The sequence below is a fragment of the Phragmites australis genome, chromosome 7 (genome assembly GCF_958298935.1).
Source record: "Phragmites australis chromosome 7, lpPhrAust1.1, whole genome shotgun sequence".
Taxonomy (NCBI): domain Eukaryota; kingdom Viridiplantae; phylum Streptophyta; class Magnoliopsida; order Poales; family Poaceae; genus Phragmites; species Phragmites australis.
The window spans coordinates 3,065,577-3,089,767 of NC_084927.1; the positions used below are offsets into that span (position 1 = coordinate 3,065,577).

Below are 24,191 nucleotides of genomic sequence, written 5' to 3' on the forward strand. Positions count from 1 at the left end.
GCACAATCAAAGTTGGCACTGCGGTACTTTGGGCCTTTCCAGGTCAAGGAGCGCATTAGTGTAGTGGCATACCGCTTGCATCTTCTGCCCAAGGCTTGCATTCACAACGTCTTCCTTGTGGTGTTTCTCAAGAAGCATGAAGGAGATCCTTCGGCCTCCATTGTTCCTCTATCTGTCATAGTTCGCGGTCGCGATGTCCCAACATCGGAGGCCATTGTGCGCACTTGTCTCAATCGTGGCAATTGGGAGCTCCTTGATCGATGGGTGGGTCACAATGCTGCTAATGTTGCCTGGGAATGCTTGTATGCTTTCACCGCTGACCATCCAGAGTTCCAGCTCAAGACGAGTTGTTTTTCCAAGAGGGCAGAAGTGTTGTGGACGCCTTCATAAGTAAAACATACAGGAGCAAGAAGGGAGGCAAGAAATCAGAGATAGGGATTTAGTTTGTTAAGTTCAAATATTCTTCCTTAGTTTGTTAGATTCGGAGATAAGCAGATTGGTTAGTTAAGATTAGTAGATTGATTTCCTAAAGTGTGTTAGGCAGCCAGCTATATAATGCCAGGCCAATTTCATCTATGGACAAGCAAGAATTAAACCCTGAAGCTCAGAGCCTCCGAGGAGGGCGAGGCTGTTTACCCTTGCTCTTTCTTTTTTCTTTTCCTTCCGATCCCATCTACTACCATATCATGTCCTTATAGGATTCCAAGAATAGACATAGCTATAAATTCCTACCTCATTTAGAGTTTGCTACACTTTTCAATACTTAACTCTATTGTTCATTGGTCACACTAGATAGTTGAGACAAACGACTTTAATGAGTACATATTTATTAAAGTATAGGGGAATATGATAGCTTTCCTTAATACATGTGCACAAAAAATATTATTTAGAATGGAGGTAGTATCTTTTTTGTAGACACACCAGACATAAAACCATGAGTTGAGAAAATTCTACACAGCTCAAGTACATGGAGTAACCTATTTATTTGTATAATATATTAATATGAACACCAATCCTATCTCATCCCTCTTCAATAGCGACTAAAAAATCTTGTTGATTGTATGTTCCCATTTTTCTTGTACCCAGGCATCATTATGTAATCTCAATTGCATTGTTAATCACTTCCTATTCAATCACTCATTGTTGTGTTAATAGTTGAGGGGAAAAAATAGACTATCTGAAAAATCAGAAGAACTATAAAAATGTAGTTGATTCAATTGTACCTATTAAGCTTTTACTACTTTGCATGCATCTTTTGCACACAGTGGCAATACTTATATTATCAATTTTAGATGTAAATGATGCATGTTTTATCCCACATTTTGTAACCACATTATTCACCAAATCAATGAATGATATCTAGATAGCAAGCGTTATCTAAGAGCATTAAAACAAAAGGAAAAACTCAATGCACCCCAAATGAGAGAGATTGATCAATAATCATCAGTATAACCACAAGTAAATAAAATACTACATTTATTTAAGTAGGGATTATGGGTTGTACCTTTGGTCTCAAGTTTTTTCCTTCTTCAGCTTACTATCTTGATTGGTTTTACCTGTACAAAGTCAAATATGTATGATTAGTTTCATACAATTCTTAAAATATATTTGAGCAATGTCAAATAGAATCAACACTTCCATCTACACATAGACAAAGAAGTGCCATGTTGTTTAGGTTGTATCCCCATTGTCGACGGCGCCGATTAGAAAAGGAAGATGTGACGTTGGGAACAGACTGGCACGCGCGGAGGTAGAAGGGGATGCTGTTGCACCCCAACCATTGCGACCACCGAATCGCGTCCAGCTGTAACACCCCAAGTATCCACATACCCAGAGGTTATCACCTAACACATAATTCCTATCCAACCTGGAACTTTTGGAAAACTACGATAGAGTCTCCTTTGTATCAGCCTCTATCCTGGACAAACAAAAACCGCACATTCTACACAAGCATAATATTTATAATCAAAATGAAAGCATCACAACCAAAAGCTCGTACCTGATACAACTCAAACCCCAAGTAGTTTAACGGACCAAACTAATAGTAACAATTCTAGTGCACTATTGAAAAGACTAGGTGAAGGTGGTAAAGGTGAGAGGAGATGTGTTGCTACTCCTTTCCATTAATGTCACGATCACTTGGTACCTAAAAACCAAATAAAAAACAAGAGTGAGTAAAAATACTCAGCAAGTATAGTATATAATCAGAAGAACATACACAACATCATGATAAAGGAAGAACGAGAAATAACTGAGTTTTCCTTTTTCTTGAAAACAACAATGAAACATTAGTTTCCGTCTGAAACGGATAAACCTGAATTCTTAGAAACCATCAATGAATTAGTAGTTTCCGTCTGAAATAGACATACATGAATACATACTTAGTGTTTACCGGTAAAGTTGAGTAAGTAGAGCCATCACTTACTCACAGGAACCTGAACATAAGAACTAAATTGCACAGCCGGTATCACTAGGGCATGAATGATATGTAAAAGAACAACTTGAAACTTAAAACTGGAATCTTGACATGAACACAATCATGAACTTGAACCAAATGAACACTAGAAAATACGAATATTGAACGAACATAATTGAAAGGGATCAATAAAATATCCAACAGGCAAATCATGCCACAACACGAGTTCGTCATGCATTTACCTTAACCATGGCGAGGATCCGAGTTCACGCCGTTTGCACCGACCCTTTCTAAACATGAGGAACAAGATTATACTCAGAATCTATCTCAGAATGTCCACATGACTATACATTGGGTGTCCGGACTAATCTCCATATCCAAACCCCAAATTCCTTGGTTCTGTTGTTTTTCGGGAACTCAACCAATGCTTTGAGTTGCTCGCTGATCGAACCATAACTTTTATTCTACTTAACCGATGATTGCAAATAAATGCATCTAGAGTATCTACGAGAGATTCCCTACGACTTTGCTTCTATGGTTGTAGGTGACATCTCACTCTAACTAGGACGATAACAGATAACTAGAAATATTGTGCCGGTCGAACTTGCTGGACAACACACTGTTTTCCACTTTTCTCTTGAACTGCTTATCCAAATTGAACACGAAAAGCACCATTAGAAGGATATTGACAAGACATACAACTTTTGTTTTAATCTCATGACCGAATTTGGCACTAATTAATCTCACTCTTCAAATTAAGTTGCTGCATGTAAATTGAATCGACCAATTCCAAGCTTTGGCGCTATTTGTTCCGTTTAATTCGATCTACCATCATCTAGAGGCTTATTAGGATTTAACGTTATGACGAGGAAGATGATTCACCGATGAATTTTTGACGAACTCGCAAAATTCCACTTTTCTTTTCTCTTTCATTTCCTGTTTCCCTCCTTCCCTTCCTTCCTTCTCCTTTCTTTTTCTTTCTTTCCTCTTTCTTCTTCTTCTTTTTCTCCTCTTTCTTCTTCCTTCAGTTCTTTCTTTGTCTTTGCTCCTGCACAGTAGCAGCAGTAAGTAGCATCCGGCGATGGCGGCTCATGCCGTCTAACGTGGCGCGACATGGGAGGACAAACAGGGGTGACAGTGCGACACATGCGACCGAACAACGTCTGTGGGAGCAAGCAAAGGCAGCGACAGCAACTTCTAGGGTTAGGGTTTGGGACCTGGGTCGAGGCTCATTTAAACAACGGTGGGTGGTGGCTGGCCGACTAAGTTGATCGATTGGTTGTTTTTTCCCTAATCCAATGGTCTAGATTTATTGGGCTCACCACGAATTCACTCGGTGTCCAAACAAGACGTTTGAATAGTCAAATGCAATCATTTCGACAAGCTCTACTCATCCGCGGTCTTCGATCATTCATCTGAGCTACAAGTTAAAAACTCAACTTTTTGCCAATTTGGAACTTTGCCCAGTCAACGTCTTATTTCATAATTTTCACATTAAGTTTCTTTGGATATTTGGATGTTGCACCACCAGGTTCCCAAACCCCAACAACAACATGCTCTCCCCGTGCACTGCCTATAGACGGCCGTGGTCACCGTAATGGTGTCGCTGACGATCCAATCATGTTTGTACGCCGCGTCGACTCCTGCGTCCGTGCAAGCCACCATCCTCGCCTCCGGCTTCGCCTTCGCGTGTGCACCCACAGAGCGGCACCCCACACCGCCGCCGAACGGCACCCACATATTGTTGGTAGCTATTCATGAGCCTAGGGTAGGCAGGGTGGCTGTGTGAAGACGGCTGAGGCCGATGGGTGGAAAGTTGGAGGTACGTCGAACACAACATCCTCACCTTCATCCCGCTACCGCGGCTTTTGTGGCCCGTCTCGCTGTTCCACCATCGATTTTTGCTCACATGGATGGGAGTTGGGGTGGGGGAAAGTGGAGTTGAGCGGAGGCAGGGACAACATCGACACGGAGAGGTGTGGCCGTGCGGGACGTATATGGAGCATCGCGTTACCCACTGTGATAATGACAGAGGCGGAGAGTGCGGCGCGAGTGTGGGAGCAGCGGAGAGGTAGGGCGATAGCGGCCGCGCCCATCTTGTGTGGGAGAGGAAGGTGGCGGCAGTGAAGGGGGCCATGGTGGCATTTTTTTGGATCGATGGAGGGGGAGACAAGACAGAGAGGAGTAATTCGACATTTGTAGATGGGCCTGGATAAAAATGTTGCACAGAGCAGATCCGACGAGCGTTTTTCCTCCACGCATAAATCTGACACTCCACACCTCTAGAATGGCGTGGCTCGACTGTTTTGCAAAAAACACCATGGCTTTTAGAGTATTTATATTTGACTGACTTTTATTCAAATAATGTGTAGGCAGACGTCCCTTTTTCAAATGAATAAACGGTTCCACACACAGTGGTTGTTTGGATCTAGTAGATTAGGAATAAGTATTCATAAAACAGATTTTTATGAGTATTTTTAGGAGAAACAAGTTATGATTTGCCACTCAACTAAAAAGAGTTTTACAGATTCCTTTTGTTTGGATCACATTAATTAAAACGAATTTTTGTTAATACGGTGTTTGTTTCAGTTAACATGCAAGGTAGCAAACCTCACATGCACACGCAGCCAACAAACAAAATCTGTTGAGTTTGTTGAGAATCTGGATAAAGAGAACTAACTGGCTTGTGAAAAATAGGTAGCAGTAGTTTTTCACAAAACTCATATTTTGGGTGTTAGCAAAACCAATATTCTTTATGTTGGTTTCATCCACTCGTTACCAAACAAGGTTTTAGGTTGTTAGTTTCTAATCGTATTTGACAAAATATGGTTTTTGATAAAAACTTGAGATCCAAACAACCCAACAAGGCCCATGAAATGAAAAATGACACCCGGCTGTTAGTCTCCGACCACAATTCGGAGATCAGAGGTAATATGGAAACTAGAGAGTAAGAAGTTAAGCTGAACAACTTTCCAAGACAGATCCAGCACACAGTTACGATACTTAGAGGTACATAAGCTTCAACACATCCAGATTATGCAGCTGGAATATACAAGATCGAGCAGCAGTCCGATTGATATGTACAAAGAGCAACTTCTGGCGATTGGCGAGAACAAGACAACGAGGGACCTCACTCATGCTTGGTTGGCCTCCAAAGCCTGAAATATGTCCGTGCGAGTGACAATTCCTGTTTTCATCAAGGATAAAAAAGAAGTGGTTATGTGAACAATATTTTGCTGAATTAGAACGAGGAGAACTACCTATAGCTTCACATGTGTCGCCACGAACTCGCAAATGACTAAAATCAGGAGAAATACTAGCATTGCATCTTTATTGTTTTAGACTTCACAGTGAAGTCTTATGGTCACTGGTTACAGTAAATATTGGCAAGGACATCTTTGGAAGGATTTACAGGAATTGGGAAAGTTTCCCGTTCTAAACAGAGCCTAAAACGAAGACATGAACAAAGCATAACTGTATCTGTGGTAACTATGTAAAACCACAGATCTAAATAGCTTCAATTGTTCAGTGCAGATATATATATATAAACTTCATCAACGTAGTTCAGAAAATTAGCAAGCCAGAAAAAAAATCTTACCAATCACTTGCAGTTGTTCATTCACAACTGGTATCCTGTGGACCTTCTCCTTAAGCATTAGTGCAGCAGCTTCTGCTCACACAATTAGTAGCGCATTAGCATATTCGTAGAAATATTTGTGTGTCCCTGTTAATTATGGCTAGAGGAAGTGAAGGTTACCCAAGACAGTCTTCTCAGGTGTCAGGGTTATAGCAGGAGATGACATGACTTCACCAACAGTTGACTCCAACTGCATCATGAGAGGAAGCATGGAAAATAAGTAAAAACCTTGCAAACCACAAATATTAGAAATGGTCACATCTTCTTTAACGTACTCTGAACACAAATTTAGTAAAGAATATTTGTCCCACTAGGAAAAGCTTATCAACCATTTTAAAAGATAACCCTGGTTGGCATGTGGCTCAGCTGTTAAGAGATGCAACAGTATTAAGCTACCACTCACAGACCAGAGTGCATTAAACAAACAAACCCCTGATCATAACAAAATATTTGTTCCAACAGGAAAGCTCATGAATGATTGTCAAGGTCTCAAGGACAACTCTGGATTGTTTAGGGCCAAACCGCCAACTCTTAATGGAAGAAACAGTACCAAGCCACCCTCCAGTCTTCAATGCACCAAACACAAAAAGACCTCAGCAATTCGTTGTCTCATCAAGTTCATTCATGTATAAGAAAATAATCAAACGACTTCTGATTAGCGGTAACATCTAGACTACCATTGTTTGAGAATAGTGAAAAAAGAAACCAGAGGTTCAGAAGGCCCCCACATTCATGAGCTTATGTATTCAGCTGTCATGCTTATGTACTGCACGTAAGAGAAGGCCCCTACATTGAGTACAATATGTGTTAAAAACGAATGCCAAGTTTCTTGAAAACGTAGAACTAAATGGGACAAGTTAAGCCCATGCAGACAAATGACAGCTGAAAGCAAGATTAGAGTTGGTGAAGTTGGTCATAAGCAACTCAAAACAGCCAAGTGAGCATGTGCTTCAGAAAATACAGGGGGACTAAACATAAGTATATTTACAAAATTCAACCAAAAAATTCTCAATCTTGGTTATGCAATTGACCTATCATTAAGAAACGTTGCTATTCACCACCTTTAACTATAACACGCTCAATCTAGCAAGAGTATTTTTATTCAGGCGCAATTCGATTCTTTCATAAACAGCAACCTCCTAACAAGGGATAAAAGTTTCTGAATTGGAAGTGCTCCTAATTAGAGTAACTGACAGGTAGAGAATGAGGAGCAGTGAACTGACCCCATTGGGCGCCTTGGCCTTGTCCTTCTTGGAGACGACGCCCACGCACCTGCCCTCGTCGTCGACCACTGGTAGTCCGGACTGCGCAACGAAGAAGGCGTCGACCTCCGCCAGCCGCTGCCCCGGCGCGGCCACCTGCACCGGCCGCGACATCACGTCCCCGAGTTTCGCCGTCGGGCTCATCTGCCAACCGACCAACAACCAATCAAACCAAACCCGAGAGAGACCGTGAGCGCATCCAAGAAGAGAGAGAGAGAGAGAGAGAGAGAGAGAGATCGGCGGGTGGGGCGGACGGACCTGGTCTGAGGTGACGATCTGGGACTCGAGGTAGGCGCAGAGGTCAGCGTAGCTGAGGAGGGAGAAGTTATCGGGCCACTCGCCCGATAGGATGCCCTCCGGGTACTCGTCGATGTCCGGGCGCAGGTCCCCAAGCGCCGCCGCCAGCGCCGCGCCCCGCCGCCCCCTGTCGCCCACGCGCAGGACAGCAGGCGCGCGCCGCGCCAGTACCACGGAGGACGACGGCAGCAGCGGGACGGGGAGAACGGCCTTGACGGCGGGAGCGGAAGGCGACGACGCCATGGCCATGGACGGGCGGATGGGCGAGGAGGAAGGTGAGAACCGGCTCTGAACGCTGCTCGTGCCGTAGAGTGCGTGGGGAGTGGAGTGGAGTGGAGAGTGTGATGGAAATTTCTGGAAGGGCGTGGGGCCCACCTGCAGCCGGACGGGGCTGCCACGTCACAATGGCATGGCCACGTCCTCACTCGCGGTCGCTCTCACGTGAGGCGCGCGCGTCTTGTTACCTTGTGCTGCTGCTCGAAATTTCTGTCCTTTTGTTTCTACATAAATTTGTTTAGAAATAAAACAAATCCCCAGCATTCTGTATTCAATCATTAATATGTTTCTTCATGTCAAGTAGTGTTGAAGAAAAATGTTTAGCTGTTCTATCATAGATAGATAAGTCACCCGAGTCGCTATCCAGTGTGACTTTTTTCTGTTGTTGGTTGGTATGTTGTCGTATTCTCTGGCTATTTCTGTAAGATTATTTTATCTTTTTTATAATATCTTATTTTGGCAACCGATTCTCTGTATTTGCAAATGGTAATGTTATTCATTCTTCTATTCTTTTATCTAGGAAAAGATGGCAATATGTTATGGAAGCTTGGCCTCGAATTTGAATCTTCAATTAATTCTATATGTAGATGACACGTCACTCGCGGTCGCTCTCACGTGAGGCCCGCCTTGTTACCTTGTGCTGCAGCTCGACATTTCTGTCCTTTTGTTTCTACATAAATTTGTTTAGAATAAAACAAACTTCCAGCATTCTACATTCAAGCTGTTTCGCGGATTCGAAACTTACGCTTTTGAATTATTGTATTGTAACTGTATATATCGCGAGCATACCAGTATACATAAAGTATATGAAAGAAACAAAGATAATTGTAATTGAAACACGTAACTTTATTCATTTATTATCGAAATCATAAAGTACAGTTTCATCCTATTACAATATCACACACACGTGTACAAACACACACGCTATCTGACTATACTTCCTCGGTGACTGTTGTCCTGGTTACCGGGGCCTCGGGAGGCCGCCGGTTAATTATGTCCAGCTTCTGGCCCAAACAACCTCTGATTAAACTGCTTTGCTGATGATCGTCGTCAAGTCATCTCCGAGTCTACAAAGTTGTAGTCACATACATCACAGATAAAACAAAGTAAACGTTAGAAATCAAAACAGTAGAACAAACGGGACAAATAGTCTAGCATGAGCCTTATAGACTATCTATATATCTTGTGTCATCATCAACCACGTAGACCTCAGACATGTAGCCCCTCATCATAGGTCGTAGCCTTAGGTACTATACGAGGACAGAGGGAGAGAGAGTTTAGCTACATAGCAATTTACCAGCTACAACCTTTCAAGAGCCCGATGAATTGCAGCGCTTCTAACTCCTATCTACAACCTCTAGACTTAATCCCAGAGGCAACTCAGCCACAAAGGCAAACACCACAAAGACGAAAGGGTAACAACAATGTCCACCGAAAAGGCAAACACACTGTCGGGCCTCCACAAAGTCATCAGCCACGACATAAGACTCAACTTATTGATCATTATTGGCCCTTCACTGACATGATTATCATACCAAAAAGGAACAGTAACAAAAAGGCCTCAGCTAGCAAAAGAACACAGCTACCAGAAGGAGCAGTAACAAAAGGCCTCACATCACAGATATCAGATAACCATCACCACCCATAGGGACATCAAACATTAGGACTATCAGAACCATGGGTAAAAGACCACACAGGCAAAAGGGGCGCCTAGGCCACAAGGCCATCACCACAGCATCAAGCCATCGCCCAGGGGCAAGCAAACACAAGCCACGTAAGCATAACTTGCACAAGATAGCCAAGTCAAAGAGGGAAGGCATATATATATATATCAGATCCATGCCCCTAAAACAATTGCCGCAAGCATACACATCAATGTTGACCAAAGAGAGGTGTGGTGCCTCACAAATTACCGTATCAGGATAGCAAAACATAAACCAATAGCCCTAAGGATCATGACCTAACCAGCCAAAGGGGCAATGACATGCTCTTGCCTCACCCACAAAACAATATTAAGCACCAAACTAGCTAGTGACTAGTGTCATGATATCATCACAAGACCCAAGCCTCAAACACAAGCCTACCACAACACTAGAATAGCCATGGCGCCACAATAAGACTAGCTCAATGAAAAGGACAGCCAACGGAAGGAGCAGGACCTAGCCATACCTAAGGCAACCAGACCGGGCAAGGACACAATACAAGTGCCTCAACGGCAACAAAACTGTACTGGACTTCCCAGGTGGCGTCACATGTGCTTGGCGGCACTTAGACCCCCTACCGGCGCCCCGACAGCCCTCTAACACCTGGCTAGCCACGTGAACACTGCAACAAATGAAACAAAGGGGGCAAGAACACATTTGTACCCCTCTACTCATGACAGCACTTCCACTACCATGGCACAAAGCGCCGGCCAGATTTCATCAAGCAAACAACCGGCCACATCACAACACAATGCCACCTTCACGGTCACGGCACATCGGCTGACCGGTTCACCACCAACAAGAACAGAGCCAGCCAACAGAGCAAAGAATGCCATCCAGAACACAGCACAATGCCACGGACATGACACGGGGACCGACCGGGCACCATCTCAACAAAAGCATCGCTGGCCAAATCATAGCACCGAAACACTTCCACCTCGCACAGACGCGGCACATCGACCGGTCGGCCACCACAAAAAAGCAATAGCCGATCACCAAGACCAAATTCATCTGTACGGCCACAACACGAATGATTGGCCGGATCACAACTCAGAAGAACAGCCGACAACACCTCAGAACAAGCAACAGCCGGCTATCACCAACATCAGCACAAGCTACGGTCGTGGCAACAAGGCCGACCGGGCACCAATCACCAAAAGCATAGCGGGCCGCCACCACAACCACGGCACAACACCTGTATAGCACCGTCACGGCACGACGGCTGGCCGGAACACCACATCTCTACGTGTGAACGCAACACAAACGCCTACTGGCTTCACCTGTTATTCACGGACACAGGCACGAAGCCCGGGCGACCACTTGCTTATGCATGGACACAGGCACGAAGCCCAGCCGACATCACCACGCGCATGGCATGAGGGCCAACGACCCCTGTAGTAGAAAGGAGGGGAGGGGTAGCTATTGCAGTGACCCACTGGTGAGAACGACGGTTGTTGAAACAAGAGTTCATCTTGTTCCAGCAAGTACGGTGAGGGTTTCTTCTAAGGAGGAGACTCAAGCTTGATGATGAAGTTTGAGAGGAAGGAACACCACAAACGTATTTATAGTAAAAATATGGACTTGGTTAGGACGGAGTATCACAGGAAGACTTTGTGATTATGCTCCTCCGTGCTGTGTTGAGCGAACTCCTTCCTGCCCCCCTTTCGGGTGACCACGACCCCCTATTTATAAGGTAGTACGTAGCTTAGTGTACAAGTTATCGTGATGTACAAATATCTAGGACCGTGCCGAATTACTGGGCCTTATCCTGTGTAACTACCTTTTACCCTACATAGAAGATAAATATCTACTATGATAACTATTTTGGTGCCTGTCCCCTGAGGGGTGAGTCGGTTGCCAATTATGGCCCAATGCCGCTTTGTCGAGGGTGTCAGGACAACTTGCATCGTGTTGGGGTGTTAGGATAAGCACCACTTGTACTGTCATTAATCGCCCATCACCTCGCGTCAGGTCAGTTGCAAGGGGGTGTCCTTTCTTCTCTGATATTATCTCCGAAGGCCGGCTGCGTCTTTAGGCTTCGGAAGGCCGCATGGGTACCAAAGGGGTGGCTCAAAGGGGTCCACAGTTCTGGGGATTAGGCTTCCTGCTGAGTTTGGAGGCCGAAGGCTCTGGGGAGGGGGGGGACTTGCTATAGCTTTGAGTCTTCAGAAGGCTGCGTACGTGCCGGAGAGGTGGCCCGAAGGGGTTCGCAGCCTCTGGAGATAAGGCCTCCGGCTGAGTCCAGAAGCTGAAAGCTCTGGAGGGACCTTTGATAGCGATCGTCAACCATTATCTTCAGGCTGGTCTATTTCCCCCAACAGTACCCCCTCATTCTCTGGCCTTGACGTTTGGAGGGGTGAGAGGATGTAGAGGAAAACTAATGCCAGCCTAGGTTTGTAACAAGAATGCCCGAAGGCCATTCCCTATCCCTGAGGAGTATTTTGGCGGGAACTGCGGGCATTGATAGTGAAGCTCAATGCTGATGGTGCATTGGTGATGGCGGTACACCCTGGGATTATGCTGAGGTCGAAGGTGCAGCCGACATCGAAGTCGGAGTCGAAGACCGAAGATGTATCAGCAAAGGAGGTACGTTCCGGAGCCTGTTGTAGTTAGAGTATGCGGTATCAGGACTCGAGGCCGGAGGGGCGTTGGTGGAGGTGATGTGCTTCGGGGTCTGTGCCGAGGCCAATTTAGATTCGTTGGACTTTTTTTGGTGATGGGTCTTCTCACCATTTAAGTTTGTCAGAGTGGGGGATTACGTGTGGGATCAGGGAATCCCCATGTTTTCCTGTTTGAGGGCGGTAGGATGGGATGTGTCACTGGCGCATTTTTGACTGGATAATTCGTGGGTTCATTTAGGGTCTTGTGCTCACACCCCTGGCAGGCGTCAAAAGGAGTCTAGGTCATTAATGTGATGAGACGTTTGTGCAAGAAAATGAGGCGTTGCCGTGGGATGTTGCCATGTGTTGGTGGAACGACCGAGATATGGCCACGTGCCCTTAGAGATTAATGAGGGATGCCATGGAGCAATGCCACATTGGTTCCATTTCTCTTCCTAGGCGTACGTGGCTGCTCGGCCCGGGTATAAAGCTGGGGTCATCCGGCTGGATTTATCACCACCCCACGAGCGAGCACTTATCTTGACTTTGAATATGGCATCATCTTCCTTCCCATCCTCTTCGTAAACATCGATGATCTCGACTGCTTCTACTGGGGCTGGGCTATTTCGGCCACCAACGGTGGTGTCGGTGGCCGTCCAGCTTCCGTCCCTGTGGGGTGGACAGCTGCAAGTCGCCCCTACCCAACCCCTGGCTCGGGAGGCCATGCCTATTGAGATCATTGATATTTCTGACGATGATGAGGAGATCGACAGGGATCTCCTGCGGAGGGAGAGTGATGAGCAGGAGCGGGCTTCAGCGGTGAGGACTGGGAAAAAGCGGGAGGAGGCTCCATCGGTGGCTCCTTCAGTTTCTTCTTTGTCTTCTAACAGCTCGGGGGTCGGCTACTACATTAGCTTCCATGGCGATAGGCCGCAGATGAGGGGCATACGTCGCTCCATGCGCTGCCCCTACCAGGATCTGTAGGAGGTGAAGGTGGCCTTCGAGGGTGCTTTGTGGACATCCATGTTTTGTTGTTCAACTATGGCCCTGCCACGGGCCACCTTGTACTCTTTCTCCCCCTATTTTGCTCTCTTGAGGTTTGTCTCCTCTGCAGCGGCCTTTGTACTGTTTGCTTCTTTGTATGCATCCTCCGGATGCACGATTTGTTTAATAATATAATTTGGACCTTTGTCAGAGGTTTTGTAAGTTTCTCCATTTTTGCCGGACATTTCGTAGGACTCCCTATTTTTTTCGGAGGTTTTGTAGGACTCTCCATTTTTGTCGGAAGTTTTGGAGGACTCTCCGGTTTTTGCCGGAGGTTTTGTAGGACTCTCCGTTTTTTGCCGGAAGTTTTGTAGGACTCTCGGTTTTTACCGGAGGTTTTGCAGGACTCCCCTTTTTGGCAGATGTTTTGTAGGACTCTTCGTTTTTGCCGGAGGTTTTGGAGGACTCTCCATTTTTTGCTGGAGGTTTTGGAGGACTCTCCATTTTTTGCCAGAGGTTTTGTAGGACTCTCTGTTTTTGCTAGCGGTTTTGTAGGACTCTTCGTTTTTTGCGGAGGTTTTATATCCCCTTAGGCATGTATTAACGTCGAAGGCTCTACACACTATCAGAGCTACGCAATACGTTCCAGAAAACCTAGGCAGTCTTGCCTTCCAGACGACCTAGGCATGCTACGCCCGCGGTGTGTAGGCTTGTCGTGCTCCCGAGGAAATGCTCCAGGTGCACCATAACACTGTCCACTAAGGGTGTGCCCTGGCACATGGCATTTATACGACCGAAGCTATGCAATACCTTCTAGGAAATCTAGGCTTGATGCCCTCGCGGTGACCTAGGCATGCTGTGCTCGCGGTATATAAGCATGTCATGCAACGAGGATTCCTTGCGACAGCATTTCTCATAGCACCGCATCCTCACATCAAGGTCATCCCTTGATATGCGGCGTCCACACTACAAAGGCTATGCATCTAGGACACCCTGGCATAATCTACCATCTGGGTGACCTAGGAATATTGTGCTACTGCAAGTGTGTGGGCTCCACTGCCTACCAGGGCAAAGCCTACCCTCTGGGAAACCTTTTTAGGTGACTTTATATTTAGGTAAGTAATGCTTACAGGTGCGTGGGCATGCCACGCCTCCCGAAGAAATCCGTCGGGGGCGCCGCAACTACATTACCAAGGAAGTCCCTTGATAACCGGCATATACACACTATCGAGGCTATGCAACGCCTTCCAGGAAACCTAGGATTGATGCCTCCGCAGTGACTTAGGCCTGATGTGCCCGCGGTGTGTATGCATGTCGTGCAACAAATATTCCTTGCAACAGCATTCCTCGAAGCACCGCATCACCGCCCACGAGGACATTCCCCGGGGTGTAGCTTCGACACTGCCGAGGCTATGAAATGCCTTCTAGGACACCCTGACAAAATCTGCCCTCTTGGTGACCTAGGCATGTGGCGTAGCTCCAGGTATGGGTTTATCATGGTTACGTATTAGTTAAGTTTTGCAGTCTACTGTTGGCAATAAGCAGCTAATTGTAGTACAGGACATAGCTAGGTCAGACGACTATTCATAACTCATGTCAAATGAAGATGCAACTAAAGTTCTACTGCTTACTACTAAATAGTGATGTAATCTAGATTTACCATTTCTACCTAATATCTATCTGTTGTAAAAAACTTCTAGCAGTAAGGTTGGAGGCCTCCAACATATTTTTATCGTATTGTACGAAAGATAGACTAGTTAGTTAAACTATCCATAGGTAATAATGAGCCTACCTTTGCCAGAATAAGACCTCTATTATGAGACTTGAAGGCCTCGAAGCCTACAGTTAGGCCAGGAGAGATGGTCCTCGACCCCCTCAGCCCTTAGCCGTTGCCCAGCTCCGGGGGTAACGCGCCCAAAACCTGGCAACGACGCATGTTGGAGGTGGTGCCTAAGGCTAGTCGGGAGCAGGGTTCAATTTATCGACGGTAACCGGTCAAAATTCGCGGTTACCAAGCTTACCGCTCCGGTCCGGTTTTAGAAACCGAACGGTAATTGAATTTGAATTCAAAAAATTGGAAAATTCAAAAAATCAAAAAAAAAATCCTAAAACAACTAGACATAATTCTAAGACCTTATGTGAAAAAATTCAAAAATAATGTCGTTTGTATCATATTCTATAGGGAGGAAGACTCAAAAAATGAAAAAGTTGAAGCGTGCGGCTTAGTTATTAACTCATGTTAAGGAAAAGCTTAACATATAAACACATATTTTTGTTGTGTAGGACGTATCTTAAGAGGATCTTTAAAATTGATTTCACTTCATTTAGAGTTTTATTAATTTCTCTATGATTTTGACAAAGTTAACAAGCATAAAGTGAATATGTTAAGAAACAACATTGTAATTAACTTTTTCATGTCTACTATTATTTTTCCTACATAAATCCGGACAGAGGCCTCGCAGGCGCTTCGGGGTCTTACCATCCCTCGAGTCCAATCTCGGGATGACGCTATGGCAAGGTCCCTAATCCCTAAGGTCGGGATTCCCTCTATTGAGGTCGGGATTCCCGGAGGGATTCCCTTGATTTAAGGCAGGAGTGCTTTCCTCTATTGGCAGGAGGGCTTTCCTCTATTTTAGAATTCTCATAGTATAAATAAACTAATAAAAGTGGTTTCACTAATTTTAGAGGTGTTGTGGGTCAATTATGAATTAATCTAGTCGCAACACATTTACACAATCCTGTATGTTACAATAACTAATTCACGAGTTCATGTATTTTTAAAAGACATAGAATCATGTGAGAAGACTAACAAAATTAGTTTCATGATTTTTGGATTAGCAAAGAGTAAACTATGCATTTAACTTGATTTAACAAATACTTTTTCTCACAGAAAATTTTCAACTTTTTTATGAGTATAAATACTTTTATCATGTAGATCATGTTACAAGGAAACCAACAAAATTTGTTTCACTTGATTTGAAGCTCAGATAAATTACTTATTGATTTTACAAGATTAAGCCAATTTTTGGGTTTTTTTGTTGAACTTCAGTGAAAATTGAGAAAAGCGCTCGATAAATCGAGAAAACCGAGCGGTTGCCAACAAAGCCGAGCGGTTACCAACAATGCGGAAAATTCGAGAAAACCGCTTGATAAATCGAGAAAATCGCTCGGTAACCAATCCGATTCGACCGGTTACCGAGAGGCGATTTTGACACATTTTTGACCAAATTTCAAATTTTAGCAAATGAATTTTATCCAAATTTCAACCAAATTTTGAGCGGTTATCGTGATAATCGCGAATTTTTGGTTACCGGATGGGCTCGGTAACCGAACCCTAATCGGTAAGTGAAACCTTGGTCGGGAGAGGTGGTCCTCGACCCCCTCGGCCCTTAGCTGTTGCTCGGCTCCGGAGGTAATCCGCTCAGAGTCTGGCGATGGCGTTTGTTAGAGGTGGAGCCGAAGGCTAGTCGGGAGAGGTGGTCCTCGACCCTCTCAGCCCTTAGTCATTGCCCAGCTCCGGAGGTAATCTGCTCGGAGCCTGGCGACGACGTTCTTTGATTCAGTCCTTGTCGTTGGGATATTGCACCGTCAGTAGCGGAGTTGGTGGCGACGGAGCGAGGTCAGAGGGCCAGGGATCTTCCTGGGAGTTTGCCCCAGGCTTTCGACCCCTGTGCCATCCTTTGTCGGTTTCCTCTGTGGCCAGGTATCTTGCTTGAATTTCGAGGTACTCCTCCCGGAAGGTCGTGAGGGTTCGGTAGTCGTTGGTGTTGTGGCCACGCCTTGGTCCGTGCAGGATACACATGTATGCCTCTAGGGGTATCGGAGCTTGTGGTCGACGTTGAGGTCGCTGCCGGGGGCCATGTGCCCCGAAGCATGTGGTTTCCCCAGGGCCCCCTTTCCTTTGGGGAGACCGTCGAGGTCGTCTGGTGAACCGGTTTTCGGAGCCGAAGTGGCTCCGACTACGCCTCCCTGGACGAGGTGGACTTGGAGTTCCCCTCATGTGGTTGGCATCATGAGGGCTACGTTGGAGGCGCTGGCGGGGTCTGCGCGCTCCGGATCATTGTGCCTCTTCAAAACCTTCTTTCGCCGTTGGGGGGGGGGGAGGGGGCGAGGAGGACGCTGGGTGGACAGATTCTCCAAAGGTGTAGTCTCGCCCAGGGCGTCCCAGGTGTTGTTGAAGGAGATACCTTGGAACCAAGTCCAGGAGGGAATATTCTGGGGTTCGATCGCCCAAAACCACTGGAAGGCGCCCTGCTTGGCTGCAACCTCTTCTGGTGCAACGAGGTCTTCGCCATGTAGAGGCTGGAAGGGCTCCATGCCGTCTGGATTTTCTGTACCGATCCAAGGTTCTGAGTCAGTCAAGGCTGGAGCAACGCCGTCCCATACGGCAGCAGGGCTGGAGGGTATACGTGATGTGCACGGCTGAGACAGCCACGCATATGGTTGCATGGTTGCAATGGTGGATATGGCGGCTAGCACGTTGGTGGTTTTTCTGATTGATTCCTACCTCTCTTTGGCACTTCTGTGCTCGATCCCCACGAACGGCATCACTGTTGGAATAAGAGTTCATCTTGTTCCAGCAAGTACGACGATAATTTCTTCTAAGGAGGAGACTCAAGCTTGGAGATGAAGTTCAAGAGGAAGGAACACCACGAATGTATTGATAGTAAAAATATGGACTGGGCTAGAACGGAGTATCACATGAAGACTTTGTGATTATGCTCCTCCGTGCTGTGTTAAGTGGACTCCTTCCTGCCCCACTTTCGGGTGACCATGACCCCCTATTTATAAGGTAGTACGTAGCTTAGTGTACAAGTTATCACGATATACAAATATCTAGGACCGCGTACGTGCCAGAGAGGTGGCCCGAAGGGGTTCGCAACCTCTAGGGATAAGGCCTTCTGCTGAGTCCAGAAGCCGAAAGCTCTGGAGGGACCTTTGATAGCGATCGTCAACCATTATCCTCAGGTTGGTCTATTTCCCCCAACAACAGCAAAGTGGATTGAAAGAGGGAAGAGCTCTCCTCTCTCTCTCTCTCTCTCTCTCTCTCTCTCTCTCTCTCTCTCTCTCTCTCTCTCTCTCTCTCTCTCTCTCTCTCTCTCTCTCTCTCTCTCTCTCTCGCAGATCCAGCCTCCTCCCCTCACGGGCACCCCCCGCCGGGATATATAGTGGCGGCTAGGGGCTCCCTATGCGGAGAATTCGGATGGGGGGTTAGATTGAGAAGGGAGAAGAGATAAGGACGGAGGGGATAATTACTGGGGTGAATGGCTCGGGTGCGGCAATGGTGTGGCTGAGGCACGCGCTTGGACGCGAGGGCCCGGGAGCGTAGAGGGGGTAAGGAGAGAGAGCTGGGGAGGAGCGGGCCGGCTTGAGCACGCGCGCGAGGCGGGCCGCGGGCGAGCCGGCGGCGCGCTTAGGAGTGGGAGGTGACGGTGCGCTTGGGAGAGGGAGGCGGTGCATGCGAGGGGAAGGAGAGGAACAATGTCCAGTCGGGCGTGCTAGGGCAGCGGGGCGTGGAGATAATAAGAGGGGGTGCCTGGCCGGGCCGATTTGATTGGGCCGTGTAGGAGAAAGGGGAAGAGAGCCGGGCCAGCCCAAAAAAGAGAGAGGCCGGTCGGGCCTCTCCTCTTTCTCGTTTTTTTTCTTCTTTTTTTCTTTTCTTTTCTCTTCTTTTTTTTCTTTTTCATGTATATGTGTATGTGTATATGAGGATTGCAAATATATGTGGCAAAATACTGTCGTACACAAGCATTAATATGTTTCTTCATAACCAAATAGTGTTGAAGAAAAATGTTTAGCTATTCTATCATAGATAGATAAGTCACCCGAGTCGCTATCCAGTGTGGCTTTTTTCTGTGGTTGGTTGGCATGTCATCGTATTCTCTCACTATTCTGTAAGCCCATTTTATCTTTTTTATAATTTGTTATTTTGGCAACCGATTCTCTATATTTGCAAACGGTAATGTTATTCATTCTTCTATTCTTTTAACTAGGAAAAGATGGCAATATGCTATGGAAGCTTGGCCTGGAATTTTAATCTTCGATTAATTCTATGTAGATGACAAACTCCGGTTAAGCAAGGCTTCATCAAAATGTGTAGTAGTATGATTTTATCTTACTTAATATCTTAGCAACAATACATCTGATTACCTCCTCACAAAAAGATATATTTGCATATTTGGTGAAAAAAAAAGCCGAAATTTATTTCCAGCTTTTCTATTCTCAGAATCTTTTAGAGTTGTATTAGAAACGTTCACCATCACAAGTATATTATATGAGTAACTCATAGGATTATACTTAACTTCGCCTAAGTACCCTCCCATAGTCTTGTAGAACATAAGTGTCACTAGCACCTATGAAGTTCCGGTTCAGCTACATGAGTCCATATTATGGCTACAACAATGGAAATAACATGATGGAAGAAGTTTGTGGCATCTTGTGATCTTATTGGATAACATTTACTAGCCTATATTTACACTCGCCTCAGGAAATACCACTAGTAGAGCTTACAGAATGTGTCATTCAGCCACTCCAAAGAAAACAAGCATCGTGAAATCAATGGCCTTAGCATTCACATTTTATAGAAGAATATGATCGCCAACATCCCAATTGAGGATATCAACTAGAATAAGAAAACAACTTTCATATAATCTTACAGTTCAACCTTCCTCCCTTGTTATGCTTCTTTGATGCGCATAATCCATTTTGTATTGACGACATGTAGGTTTTGACTCTCTAGCGGTTATAATGAATTGCTTAAGCTCTCATAATTGATTGGATCAGCGGAGCTCTTGTTTCCTGCCTAGTCCGCATGAATGGAGAAGGAGAAGAAGAGGACAAGTTCTTTCCATAGAGGGAGTAACAATCCTAGCATCTACATTGTTAGTCATGCATTTATGGGGCGGAAATAGAGATCTCACTCATTAGTGATTTGTTCTAAAAAGTGATCCAATCAACCCCTCAAAATGCATAGCTTTGAATTCAACTCAGTCCATATCGTTATTGTCCCAAGTCACAAGCACACAAAAACACATTGCAAAGCTACTGCCATACCTGAAAATAGTTAGCTTCCCTTCCGTCCTATCCTAACCCAAGCCCATCACTACTACAGAACACCACATATGTACCGGTTCATTAGTGCCGATTCAACAGTAACCAGTGCTGTTGACGTATCAGTGTCGACCCTTAAACTCCCGCGCGCGACCAACCACTGAGGAGTTAAGAACTGGCACCAATAGTGTCTATCAGTGCCGATTTCATATACCAACCGGCACTGATGGGTCGTTACAATATAAAGCCCATCTTCTACCCCAAGCGCCATCAAAGCCGCCGCAAGCCCACCAGAACAGTGCCGATCGCCATTTTTATCATCTCTACCATCTCTATGGTTGGAGGATTCAAGATTTGGAGGAGTCAAGTGCTCTAAGGCTAATAAGATGATATATATTTTTTGTTTAGATAGATTTTACTTGGTAGATTGCTCTAGGGTCGATGGTTGGTGCTTGTTTTATGGTTATGGATTTAGAGACGTAATTGAGATCTAATTTAGGAAAACTTTACAACTTTGTCATTGTTACATGTATATAGATGATCTACATTTGATTCTTAGTTGGATTTAGTTGCTATATTGCTCTGTATTTGAATTTAGGTGGTTGTTCCTTGGTGTTGAATTTTGGAATGTGCAAGAGCTCCAATATGATAAGAGAAAGATCGATATTTTATCATTGTAGATGATTTAAGAGTAGATTAATAGTCACATGTAAATAGATGTGGGTGCATACATTAAAATCTATGGATAATTGTAAATTTGCCACTACTTAACCGTTATTGTCATTAAAAAATTACAAAAATACCACTAGAACTGTCATTCGAGTGGCATCCTTGCAAACAATAAAAAATCAGGGAGGTATTTACAAATACCCCTAAAATCTAGCTCTAATTTTCTAGCATGTGGTTTGCGTATATTTTTAAAGTCTTGAATTTAAATAATAATCCAGTGGATTTTCTCTGTTCATTAATCAATATAGTCAATTTAACACAATTGATAGAATACTGTGTTGTAGGGATGGCACGTCCACCCACGGGTTGCAATCGGACACGACAGCCTTTGGAAGGCGGGTCCCCCGACCCGGCCCAAGTACCAGAAGGAGATGGGTCCTCAAATAGGGACCAATCAAGATGCGAGGTAATTCAATGAATTTGTACTAGATTTTGAAATATTTAATGATTATAAGTTGAATGTGTTTAAATTATAATGATTTGCAGATGGACCGGTCATGGATGTATAAGGATCGAGGGCTAGAGTTCTTTGTTGGCATTAAGGATTTTCTGAGGGCTGCCGCAGTGTATAAGAAGCCAAAAAGGAAGCGTGTCGATCACTTTATATTCTGTCCATGTGTCGACTGCAAGAACAGGAAACAGTTTTCAAACATAGAGTAGATCCGTGCACACTTGATTCGCAGGGGTTTCAAGGATGACTATACTTGTTGGACTGAGTACAGTGAACTTGAAGATGTTGTGCGTGAAGGGCAACCAACAATCGAAGAAGACATAAGCAACGATATGACGGCTAATGAAGACTTCGATATGTCAGCATTTGAAGATACTTTTATCGAGAATGATGGAGGGGACACTTTTGCTGGCAACAATGAAGATAGCTTAAAGCAAATATTACGCGATGGGGAGGGGGACTTCAGCAGTGAAAGACAACATCAAAAGTTCCAGCGCATGGTAGAGGACTCTAAAACACCAATTTACCTGAACTGTAAAGATGAGCATAGCAAGTTGTATGTGGTGCTGACACTGATACAAATGAAGGCTAGCAATGGTTGGGCCAATAAGGGCTTCAATAAATTGTTAAAATTCTTGAGGGAATTGCTTCCAAGGGGGAACGTGTTGCCCAAAAATACATACCATACCAAGCAGGTTGTCTGTCCATTGGGATTGAAGGTAGAGAAAATACATGTATGTGGAAACGATTGCATGTTGTTTCGTGGTGAGGATGCAGACTTGGAAGCATGTCGCGTTTGCAATGCACCACGACACAAGCGCAACGTTGATGATATCGAGAGCGATGGCGTGGGGTGAAGAGAAAGAAGAAAAGATCCCCGTTAAGGTTGTTTGGTATTTCCCTATAATCCCCCGTTTGAAGTGATTGTTTGCTAATAGAGCGAATGCCAAGTTGATGCGATGGCACGTCGATCAGCGCAAGAAAGATAGAATGCTTAGACACCCTGCTGATGGCATGCAATAGAGGAGATTCGATTCAAAATTCAGAGATGAAATGAGGAATATAAGGTTCGGGTTGAGTACGGATGTGATGAATTCTTTCAGGAACATGAGAAGTACTCATAGCACTTGGCCCGTGACTCTCTGTATCTACAACCTTCCACCTTGGATGTGCATGAAGCAGAAGTACCTTACCATGCCTTTGCTGATTAGTGGGCCGAGTGAACCAGGCAATGATATCGATGTGTACCTTAAACCATTGGTTGAAGATCTTCTTGTATTGTGGAAAGATGGCGTACGGGTATGGGATGAGTACAGATGTGAGATTTTCACCCTGCGCACAATGCTATTCGTAACGATCTCAGATTGGCCCACTCTTGGTAACCTATCAGGACAGACTGTAAAAGGGTACAATGGATGTGTTCAGTGCTTGGAGAAAACGGGGGGGGGGGGGGGGGGGGTGGGTGATGAATAGTCGGAAAATGATCTTCATGGGTCACTGTAGGTTCCTTCGTCCAGATCACCCATACCACAAGAATAAAATAGTTTTTGACGGGATAGTGGAGCATCATCAACCTCTGAAGATTCGCACTGGAGAACAGGTATTTAAGATGGTAAAGACACTTAGAGTTGTACTTAGAAATGGGCCATGCAGTACAAAAATCTCGGCTGGGAAACATGCTCCTATGTGAAAAAAAAGATATCAAAATTTTGGTTGCTACCTTACCAGAAGTATTTTATGGTCCGACACGTAATTGACGTCATGCACGTGGAGAAGAATGTGTTTGATAGCTTGATTGGTACCTTATTAGACATATCTGGCAAAACAAAAGATACACTAAATGCACGACTGGACCTGAAAGAAATGAACCTTAGGAAGGACCTACATTACATACAATTAGACAACAGCAAAAAGAAACTTCCCACAGCTTGCTACACTATGAGCAAGGAAGAGAAGAACCGCCTGTGTGATTGCTTGCATGATGTCAAAGTTCCGACTAGTTACTCCTCCAACATCAGGAGCTTAGTAAACATGAAGGATAAGAAGTTAGTTGGTACGAAGTCTCATGATTGTCACGTGATGATGACGCAGATGCTTCTAGTTGCAATTAGAGGTATTCTGCCAGATAAAGTCCGAGACCTAATCATAAAGCTGTGTTCATTCTTCAACACAATTTCACAGAAGGTCATTGATCCAAACAAACTGGTAAAGCTGCAAGAAGACGTGGTCCATACTATATATCAGTTTGAGACTATTTTCCCTCCAACATGTTTTGATATAATACCCCATCTAATTGTTCACATTGTGGGTGAGATAAAGAGCTTTGGCCCCGTGTTTTTGAGTCAGATGTATCCTTTTGAAAGGTTCATGGCGGTTCTGAAGAAATATGTTCATAACCGAGGTCGTCTGGAAGGTTGCATTGCCCAAGGGTGGAGTACGAAGGAGGTCACTGAGTTTTGCATTGACTATATGAAACTGAACGCGATTGGTATGCCTATATCTCGCTATGAGGGGAGGCTAAAGGGGAAAGGGACGATAGGTCATACTTCAATCCATATCAAAGATCGTGTTTCATTCACTCAAGCACACTTTGCAGTTCTACAACAATCACTTGTAGTGAGCCCGTATGTTAATATGCACGTGTGCATACTACGCTCCACAAATCCAACGAAGTCAGATGATTGGATCGCAAGAGAGGACAGAGATAATTTTGGTAATTTGTTACGTCAACACATGATGGGTAAGGATACCGACGATGCTCTGTTGGAACTACTGGGTAATGGACC

The 24,191-nt window shown here is 44.9% G+C and overlaps 1 protein-coding gene across 1 annotated transcript; it reads right to left on the reverse strand.

The window, feature by feature from the left end:
- Nucleotides 1-5,364: 5,364 nt before the first annotated feature.
- Nucleotides 5,365-7,936, reverse strand: LOC133923881 (uncharacterized). Its single transcript, XM_062369165.1, has 5 exons — nucleotides 7,574-7,936; nucleotides 7,277-7,459; nucleotides 6,174-6,243; nucleotides 6,015-6,086; nucleotides 5,365-5,603 (listed from the first exon to the last, which is right to left on the reverse strand). Exons 1-5 carry the CDS (start codon nucleotides 7,859-7,861, stop codon nucleotides 5,551-5,553), a joined length of 666 nt encoding a protein of 221 aa, XP_062225149.1. The 5' UTR covers nucleotides 7,862-7,936; the 3' UTR covers nucleotides 5,365-5,550.
- Nucleotides 7,937-24,191: the final 16,255 nt, after the last annotated feature.